Genomic DNA, 9730 nt, shown 5'->3' on the forward strand with positions numbered 1-9730 from the left:
ATACACACAAATGTTTCCTGTTGAAAATCCACACGTCCTTGTGTCTTTGCATTAACGTCGTACATAATCTCGAACATGCTTCATGAGCGTCAAACTCCGCCTTTGTCCAGTGATGCTTTATTTTATTTTGGCATCAAAACATGGAAAGTGTTCTCCCGGTTTGCTGAACTGCTGGACCTGTGCCATAGTGCAGTGTCATCTGGTGTCCATGGAGATAGATGTCTGTTGCCATGACAACAGAGACACCTGATCATGGATGAAAGACAACATTTTGAGGAGATGAGCTGCTACAGCGAGACATGAGAAACGTCCGCGTCCAACTTCAGTGTTGGACGTCGGACACCAGTGTAGGACACGAGTTTAGGATGTCAGTGTAGGACACCAATGAAGGACATCAGTGTCAAAGGTCGGTCAGACGTCTTGTCGGGTGTCAGTGTTGGATGGTGTGTTGGATGGTGTTGCTGTGTCAGAGGTAGAGCATTCTTATCGTGCAGCAACAAAGAACAAAGAGGGTTTTACAGTCTTCAGGAGGGTGAGGGTTTTTCAGGAGGGTGAGGGTTCTTCAGTCCTCAGGAGGGTGAGGTTCTTCAGGAGGGTGAGGGTTCTTCAGTCCTCAGGAGGGTGAGGGTTCTTCAGGAGGGTGAGGGGTTCTTCAGTCCTCAGGAGGGTGAGGTTCTTCAGGAGGGTGAGGTTCTTCAGGAGGGTGAGGGTTCTTCAGGAGGGTGAGGGTTCTTCAGTCCTCAGGAGGGTTTCTTCAGTCCTCAGGAGGGTGGGGGTTCTTCAGGAGGGTGAGGGTTCTTCAGGAGGGTGAGGGTTCTTCAGGAGGGTGAGGGTTCTTCAGGAGGGTGAGGGTTCTTCAGTCCTCAGGAGGGTGAGGGAGTGAGGGAAGGTTCAGATGATGTCATGTCCTCGTCCTCGTGGTTGAAACTTCTTTCATCAGGATTTTAATATCACTGTTGGCAGAGAAATGTAAAGAGTTCAGTCAGATTGAGACGGAATTAAGAAAGAAAATCTGTCCATTGTTCACGTTTTTGTATGAATCGCTGACGTCTAACTCACAGCTTCAGTAGATTTTAGGACACATATCTTTTGTTAAGTGGATCAAATCTGTGCTTCCTTGCGTTTTCCGGCTGGCAGCCATGTTTTCTGGGTGTCTGAACCCTTTAAACACCCGCTGCTGACTTACATCCCCAGTTGAAGGCGATCCCAGCCGCGATGATGGCGATCCCTCCTAAGATGGACACGACAGACAGAACCATGGCGTTCCGACCCAGACGTCGAGCCCCATCCACGTTTCCTTGCTGCAGACTGTTCCGGGACTGAGCAGAAACAACATCGTGTTACAAACAGGTTTCTATAAACAAGTGTTATTTCTGAAGAAAACGCAGTCGTACCATCACGGAGAACGTGAGGGCGACGATGTTGATGGGCCACAGCGGGCAGAAGCACGACAGGATGGCCAGGATCAGATAGTCCCTGGGCTTGGATCCGTCCACCACAGCCTCTGGGATGGCGCTGGGCCGACGGGAGAGCGAGGGCCTGGGCGCCCCCGCCGCTATCGAGCCAGAGCGGCTGCCCAAACCAGGATGACCGTTAGCGTGACCGCCAGGCTTGGTGTGCAGCACGGGCGACACAGAGGGCACTGTGGGCGAGGAGTCGACCGCGGCTGGAGCAAGGTCGTTACCTGAGAAGAAGAAGTCAGGAGAGAAGCTGAGGAATATGGAGTTACCCCTCAAACCACTCACTCCTCCACACCAAACCCCAGCAAGAAAATCAGTGATTTTAGCTGGCGGGGACACAGGAGCTGCTGGTCCTCTGCTGCCTCTTGTGGTCACTTTGTGTCACTGAGACATGTCTAAATTAAATATTTTATAGGCGGAGTGACAAAATAAGACATTTGAACTTAGTGATGGAGGCAGCAGTGGATCAACAACTCCTGTGTGTGTGATGTTAAAACCACTGATTTTCTCTATGAGGTTTGGTGTGGTTTACAAACTTCCCTTTCCTGTTGGAAAAGTCGGTTTAACATTGAGATAAAGACGTGAACATGTGACATGGACATCGACTTAAAGTGACTTCGTTTTTGCGACGCAGCATCGGCAACTTGGAGGAAAACCTCGTACGAGAGATTAGTTTAAACCCGTGTTTAAACCTGTGTTTGAGTGACGCCACCTCTTGATTATGTTCCAGTTCAAGTTGGAAAAAACTCAGAGCTGGACGACACGGACGTCTGCAGAGACAGCGAGAGCAACAATACGGCGACGTGCGCTGCTATCGCGTTCACTGTGAACATGGCATTAGAATCCTACATCAGGTTTGTGAGGCAACTTCTGAAATCGGTTCCAAGTCAGAGTTGCTTCAACTCGAAGTTTCTGTGACGCACGACGCTGCCGTAAATGGCCAAACAGGAAGTGTGTTTATTTTCAGGGATGGTCGTGAGTGAAGGGAAGTCTTTACTGGTCTCCATGTTGTTACTGATTACAATCAGGTGATCCAAGGCCCCGCCCTCCTCGGTCTGTTTGTCCTCAGGCGTCGGGGAAAGGGCTCCTTCATGGGCGGCAGCAGTGGGTTGAGAGGTCACGGCCGCATGCTCCGCCTCTCCGGCATCAGGCTGCGTGCCGATTGGCTCGTTGGGCTGCTGTGTCGCCTCCATCCTGCCGGGAGCGGTGGACAAAAGTGCGGGTTGAAGTAAAGCTGACGAGAAGGTTCTGAAACAGGTTCAAGAGAAGAAAGGGTGACGATGAATCCCTGAATAAAATAATTATTCACAACCCATCACTGTTTGTACACAAGGCAGACTTTTATTTTGAAAACGTCAGACTTTGCCTTTTGTTAGCGAGTTTGAACAGGAACTAATGCTTTTAAGTTGAAAACTGCAGAGTTGTGTTCTAGTGTGGACGAATAGAATCGAGACTTTTAATTTGAAAACTGCAGAGTTGTGTTCCATTGTGGGCCGAATAGAATCGAGACTTTTAATTTGAAAACTGCAGAGTTGTGTTCCAGTGTGGGCCGAATAGAATGAGTCTTTTAATTTGAAAACTGCAGAGTTGTGTTCAGTGTGGGCGAATAGAATCGAGACTTTTAATTTGAAAACTGCAGAGTTGTGTTCAGTGTGACGAATAGAATCGAGTCTTTGAATTTGAAAACTGCAGAGTTGTGTTCCAGTGTGGACGAATAGAATCGAGTCTTTTAATTTGAAAACTGCAGAGTTGTGTTCCAGTGTGGACGAATAGAATCCTTTTAATTTGAAAACAGTGCAGATAGAATTGCAGAGTTGTGTTCAGTGTGGACGAATAGAATAGACTTTTAATTTGAAACTGCAGAGTTGTGTTCCAGTGTGGACGAATAGAATGGAGACTTTTAATTTGAAAACTGCAGAGTTGTGTTCCAGTGTGGACGAATAGAATCACTAGGACTGTATGATGATGATGAACTCGAGCAAACTTCCTACGTGAAGACCCACTTTTTAAAGACGGCAAACTATCACAATATAGAGACGACAGCTCGGTGGTAGAGTGAGTCGTCCTTCAACTCGAAGGTTGTGGGTTAGATTCCCTGATGCACATGAATGGGTGTATGGCAAAACTGTGGTGTAAAGCAGCTTTAAATGTTTTTTCAAACATAAACCACTGAACTGGACAGCACGTGAACTATGAACACATTTATTCATTCATAATAAAACCACAACCTTATTGTGTGCAAGTTTTATTTTCATTTTAATATTGATGTGATGAAGTGGTTTTTTATCATTGAGCAGCCATGACAGCAACATGACTCCAAACACATTTTATGCATAAATAATGATCGTGTCTGACATCAGTTCTCTTCTACACGCACGCACACACACACACACACACACACGTGCGCTAAATGCACCAAATGCCTCAGCATCACAGGAAGACAAAGGAAGATCCAGATGAAATGTGAGGCAGTGACACACCCACACGTTCACTGGAGCAGCTGTGTGTGTGTGTGTGTGTGCAAATTAAATTAAAACATTATCATTTTAATTCTACATTCTGAGCTTCAGCTTCCGCAGCTTCAGCTTCAGCAGCTTCAGTTTCCGCAGCTTCAGCTTCAGCAGCTTCAGCTTCAGTTTCAGCAGCTTCAGCTTCTGCAGCTTCAGTTTCCGCAGCTTGAGCAGCATGTGTCTCACACTCCCCTACATCTCTAATCCTCCCCAAACCCCCTCTGGAGTCTGTGTGGTCTTACCTGGTTCTAGTCCACAGGAAGAAGCTGCAGAGTGAAGATGCTCATGTTTGTGTCAGCAGGAGGAGCAGCTGAGCTGAGGAACGAGCACAAAAAAAAACAAAAAACACAGAATAACCAGGGAGAGAAAAACGTGAGTCACGACTGTGGAGGAAAACGTCTCCGTTTGTGTTTCTGTCAGAGTCGGTGTGAGACGCTGCAGCAGCTCCTGGTCCACTGCAAGAGCTGGAGGGGAAGGGAGGGGTGCTTTAAGTGTGTGTGTGTGTGTGTGTGTGTGTGTGTGTGTGTGGGCTCTAAGTGCACTACAGTCACTGATGTATTCCACCTCTATGAAGCTGAATATATGAAGCAGTTTCTGGAACAAAGAGAATTCAAAATAAAATGTCATGAGGGGAGAGCACACACACACACACACACACACACACACACACACACAGACACTATACGATATTATCACAACATGTGATGTACTCACACAACAGCTGCAGTGAGAATGAACACTTTGCACCATCTACTGGACACAATATGCCAATCCACAAAAACTGTTTCTTTGTAACATTACATATGTATACATATATATATATATGTATACATATATACACACACATATATACATATATACACACATATATGCATATATATATACACACACACATATATACATATATACACACATATATACAAATATATACACACATATATGCATATATATACACACATATTTACATATATAGAGAGAGAGATATGCTCCTCCTTTTCATTTGTCTTTGTACATCTGCAGTTGTTAAAATTCACGGCACAGTTGTGCTTTTATTTTGAAGGGAAACATGCCAGCCTCCTGTGTCAGCTGATTTAAATGTTGTTAACTTTCTTTTTGTGTCAAGGTCCTGCTGAGATTCTGCTGACTGAGCACAATCACAACCATCACCATCACCATCATCATCATTTGTAAACCACTCACTCTCCCACACCAAACCTCACAGAGAAAATCAGTGATTTTAACATCACACACACAGGAGTTGTTGATCCTCTGCTGCCTCCATCACTAAGTTAAAATATCCCATTTTGTCACAATAGGCTTTTGAAAACCCTCGTTCAGATTGACCTCAGTGACAGTGAGTGACCACACGGGGCAGCAGAGGACCAGCAGCTCCTGTGTCCCCGCAGCTAAAGTCACTGATTTTCTCTCTGGGCTTTGGTGTGGGAGAGTGAGTGGTTTACACTTGGCTCACAGTGAGATAATGACGTTGTAGGAGACAGAGTTAAGTTAGTTTTAGTTCAGGGTTAGGTCGGGTGGTTGGTGTAAGATCACTTGTTACAATGTCATTTGTGAACAGTGAAAGTAGTTACCTTTGATTAAATATTCTGGCGAGGAAAGGAATGTGGCGTTGTGGCTCTTCCTGATGTTATTTTAGTTCTTTAGATAAAAAGTACTACGGACACTTTGATATCTTTGACAGCTATGATAGATAAAGGATGAAGATATGCACTGAATAATATCCAGCATGTGATAGATGGATGTGTCCATGTTTGGTGTAACAGGGTTTTTTGACAGTCAATTAGGTTGTATTGTCTTACTGTTGGAATCTATAGATCGTCATTTCTATGTGATACATGAGGATAGAAATGTGCAAACCCTTCACGCCTTCGTGATCGATGAATTAAAACCTCCGAGTCAAGCCGATTGGAACCTGCTGACTGCTAACGACTACTCAGTGGCTTTGGAATTAAGTGTACTTTCGCTACAGAGCTGCTACAGTCAGTGTTGACCACAACTACATGTTAAATGGGTTTTATTTTGAAGGAGCAGCCCAGCGGTGACACTCGGCGACATCGTTTCCGGTTTGGTTTGTTGTTGTCAGGTTCTGTTTCCGGTCTCGCCGCAGCTGTTTTCATTGGCAAAAATGACCAAAGTGCAGCTGTTGAGCGGTTACCTGACGGAGCGGCTGAGCGCGGTGGTGAAGGAGATCCTGGAGGTGGTGGAGGACACGGTGACCGAGTACCGGGAGGAGGCCGCCCGGACCCGGCGGGAGAACGACAGTCTGCGGAGGCAGCTGCGGGACATCCTGCTGCTGGAGACCGACACCGAGTGGCTGAGTAAGGGCCGAGATATCCGCGAAACACCGCGAGAGCGATCCTTCCGAACCTCGCTGAAACATGTGCCGATTTAAGACTCGCAGTGGGATTTAATAGTGAAAGCGGGACCAGAGACGAACGTCAGAGTTCGCTCTGCATCGTCCAGGACACGCACTTACCGTCGGTGTTCACTAAATCCACCAACGGACGATATTCAAAGAAACACCTGACATTTCCTGTCGTCTGTAGATGGATTTGGCTCCGGGATTATTTTAACTTTAAAATCTGTTCACACAAGTTCACAGACACCATTGATTTCTTGTATCTTGTGATCACATCATAATTCAGTGTTTACTCAGCGCACATACAGTCCTAGTGATTTGTTTTGCAGAGCTGCATCTTACCAGTCATAATCATGAGATACAGTCAGTGCTGACTGAGCTGTGAGCGCCCCCTGCTGCTGAGAACCAGCATGAGCCACAGAGGCTCGTTCTCAGTGACAACATGGCTGCCATCAGAAAAAACCCCCGATTTGAATAACTTTATATAAAACTCTGCCAGTTCAAGTCTACGATATCTTTAAGAACATGTGATCATGTGACGTTTATCATTAACAAAGAGACTTTTCTCTGAGCGTGAACCTCAGCACCAGGGGGCGCTCACAGCAGAGTCTTTGCTGAACCACCGCTGGATGTGTTTGAATTCTTCTCTGTCCTGTTTCCTCTCTGATGGTCCAGGGTCGACCAGGTCTGGTCTGGGTTTGGCGGCTCCTCAGCAGCAGTGCACTGATCCAGAGCTGAGGCTGCACTCTGAGGAGGCGGAGCTTACTCTGAAGCAGTCCCAGCTGCCGCCAGTCAACTCAGCCAAACAGAACCATGAGCGAGCGGTGACTGTCCAGTTACTGTCAGACGAGAATGGGACGTCCCCCAGGACCTTCCTCCTTCCCGGGGAGGAGGAGCCCGGTGAAGCCCGGGAGCCGGTACTGAAGCCCAACCCACAACAGGAGCTCATCAACAAAGCGTCACCTCTGCCTCTTCAGTCGTCCCTGACTCCGCCCTCCTCCTCAGGCGCCACAAACCCCGCTGAGGTTCTGGTTCTCAAGGCGGAGCCAGGAGCATCTGCCACGATCAAAGCTGAACCCGACGAACACAAAGTAACGGAAGCTGAAGGTCACGCAGACTCTGTGACGTCACGCGCTCGCGGCACGCCATACAAACCCAACGTGGCCGCAGTGCGGCCGCCCGCGCACACCGACCGCCGCGAAGCTCATCGAAGCAGGAAGTCCTCTCAAGAGAAGCCGGCGGTGGCCGACGACGCAGAGTCTGGCCACGCCTCCGAGCTCGTCCACCGCTGCCCCCGCTGCGGCGAGGCGTTCGGTCAGGCCGGCGGGCTCCGCCTCCACCTGGAGCAGAAACGGAAGACCTACGCATGCGACTGGTGCTGCAAGTCCTTCGCGCAGTCGGCAGACCTGCGGCGCCACCTGCGCACGCACACGGGCGAGCGGCCGCACTGCTGCACCTTCTGCTCCAAGAGCTTCAGCCAGCGAGGGAACCTGCGGCGGCACCTGAGGATCCACACGGGCGAGCGGCCGTACAGCTGCCCGTTCTGCTGCCGCAGCTTCAGCGACGGCGACACCATGAAGAAACACCAGCGCACGCATTCAGGAGAGAAGCCGTACCGCTGCGCGCGCTGCGCCGGGTCCTTCAGCACCGCCGCCGGCCTGCAGGTCCACTTAAAGAAGGACATGTGTTTCGTGGCCAGCGGCTGAGCCCACCACGTTCAAACTAATCTTCATGATGAGAAACTCTGGGGCGGGGCCCGCGTACGAGTCGCGTTGGATTTTTACAAACACAGGTCACATGACAAACCCCAGTGTTTATTTATTCATATTTAAGTCTTTGGAGGCACCGACACTTTAACTTCAGATCGACGTCAGTGACACAAAGCGACCACACGAGGCAGCAGAGGGCCAGTATGTGTGTGTGTGTGTGTGTGTGTGTGTGGTTTATAAACTTCAGTCTAACACTGAGATAAATTGACAAACATATTTTTACAGATATTTAAGAACATATATCTTATTGTTTTTAACAGGAAACTGCAGTTTCTACACACACACACACACAGGAGCTGCTGGTCCTCTGCTGCCTCGTGTGGTCACTTTGTGTCAAAGACGTCGTAGAATTCAACTGATTTTAGCCTCAGAACAGAAACCTTTACTGAGTTGTGTTTCTCAGCAGCAGGGGGCGCTCACAGCACGCTCACAGCCGGAGACGGAACGTCCAGAGTTTTTACCGCGAGCACTTGTGACACGTTTACGTCTCATACGACCAGCCACCAGGGGGCAGACGCGTCCTCTGAGCCGTCACAGAGGACGAGGAGAGACGAGGATGAGGAGACATGAGGACAAGGAGAGGCGAGGATGAGGAGACATGAGGACAAGGAGACACAAGGATGAGGAGAGACGAGGACATTTAGCTGATTTTTTTATTTATTCATGTCATGGAGGACATCGAGACGTGAAGACAAGTGTGATGTGAAGACACTACAACACAAGAGCACAAGCTCCTCCTCTTCCTCTTCCTCCGTGGCACCTGTTAAAGTTACATCTGTGTATTTATGTCAGTGGGATGTTTGTGAGCAGGCGGTCACTTCCTGTGTGTGTGTGTGTGTGTTCAGGGTCCTTGGAAACCTTGAAAGTTTTTCGAATTTTTCTTTTCAAGGCCCTTTTTGAATCGATGATATTTAGGTAAATGTCTCCCTCGTTTGTTACGACGCCGACACTGTGTGTCCACTGTCTGTCTGTGTGTCCACTGTCTGTCTGTGTGTCTGTCTGTGTGTCCACTGTCTGTCTGTGTGTCCACTGTCTGTCTGTGTGTCCACTGTCTGTCTGTGTGTCCACTGCTTGTTGAATGTGGACACCGTCATGTCCTTCCATCTTAAGCTGAGTCAGCACATTCAGTCCTTGAGTTTGGGGGAATTGGTCCTGGAAAGTCCTTGAATCCTTGAAAGCCTGCGTTTATTTCCCGTTTTTAACGTTTGATCGCGATGTGGAGGAAGTGGCTGCGGCAGGTTTGCGATGTTTCTGAGTCACAGGAGAATAAATCAGTGTTTTCTTCTAAATTCTTTTTTAAATGAATGTGAACAATGTTCAATTTTTAGTTGAAATAAATGTTCAGTGAAACTGTTTCAATATTGTTTGATTGACAACCACCCAGATCTGCAGACTCACTGATGACCAGCAGGGCGGCGCTCAACACATTTTCCTGCTTGTTGAATTTGTTAAATGTCTGACTGCAGCGGTAAAATAATCTTTTAATCGGCTTTTAAAACATTTAATTTAATCACTGATTTTCTCTGTGGACTTTGGTGTGAGAAAGTGAGTGGTTTATAAACTTCAACTTGACATTTGTCTTTAGTGAAGTGGCTAAAATCCATTTTTCATGGT

At 47.8% G+C, this 9730-nt stretch overlaps 2 protein-coding genes across 2 annotated transcripts; one reads left to right on the top strand and one right to left on the bottom strand.

Moving 5' to 3' along the window:
- Positions 1 to 790: 790 nt before the first annotated feature.
- Positions 791 to 4419, bottom strand: LOC122763216 (trafficking regulator of GLUT4 1-like). Its single transcript, XM_044018254.1, has 5 exons — positions 4213 to 4419; positions 2458 to 2708; positions 1395 to 1684; positions 1187 to 1319; positions 791 to 953 (listed from the first exon to the last, which is right to left on the bottom strand). Exons 2-5 carry the CDS (start codon positions 2651 to 2653, stop codon positions 937 to 939), a joined length of 636 nt encoding a protein of 211 aa, XP_043874189.1. The 5' UTR covers positions 2654 to 2708; positions 4213 to 4419; the 3' UTR covers positions 791 to 936.
- Positions 4420 to 6054: 1635 nt separating this feature from the next.
- On the top strand, positions 6055 to 8263 carry LOC122763215 (zinc finger protein 771-like). Its single transcript, XM_044018253.1, has 2 exons — positions 6055 to 6306; positions 7023 to 8263. Exons 1-2 carry the CDS (start codon positions 6114 to 6116, stop codon positions 8051 to 8053), a joined length of 1224 nt encoding a protein of 407 aa, XP_043874188.1. The 5' UTR covers positions 6055 to 6113; the 3' UTR covers positions 8054 to 8263.
- Positions 8264 to 9730: the final 1467 nt, after the last annotated feature.

The sequence above is a fragment of the Solea senegalensis genome, unplaced genomic scaffold, assembly GCF_019176455.1.
Source record: "Solea senegalensis isolate Sse05_10M unplaced genomic scaffold, IFAPA_SoseM_1 scf7180000016583, whole genome shotgun sequence".
Lineage (NCBI taxonomy): Eukaryota > Metazoa > Chordata > Actinopteri > Pleuronectiformes > Soleidae > Solea > Solea senegalensis.

Coding starts and splice junctions, on each gene's coding strand:
- LOC122763216 (XM_044018254.1), bottom strand. CDS start 2,653: ATGGAGGCGACACAGCAGCCCAACGAGCCAATCGGCACGCAGCCTGAT. Junction 1,685..2,457: donor CAGTAACAACATGGAGACCA/GTAAAGACTTCC, acceptor TCTTCTTCTCAG/GTAACGACCTTGCTCCAGCC. Junction 1,320..1,394: donor CCCTCACGTTCTCCGTGATG/GTACGACTGCGT, acceptor GTTTCTGCTCAG/TCCCGGAACAGTCTGCAGCA.
- LOC122763215 (XM_044018253.1), top strand. CDS start 6,114: ATGACCAAAGTGCAGCTGTTGAGCGGTTACCTGACGGAGCGGCTGAGC. Junction 6,307..7,022: donor GACCGACACCGAGTGGCTGA/GTAAGGGCCGAG, acceptor CTGATGGTCCAG/GGTCGACCAGGTCTGGTCTG.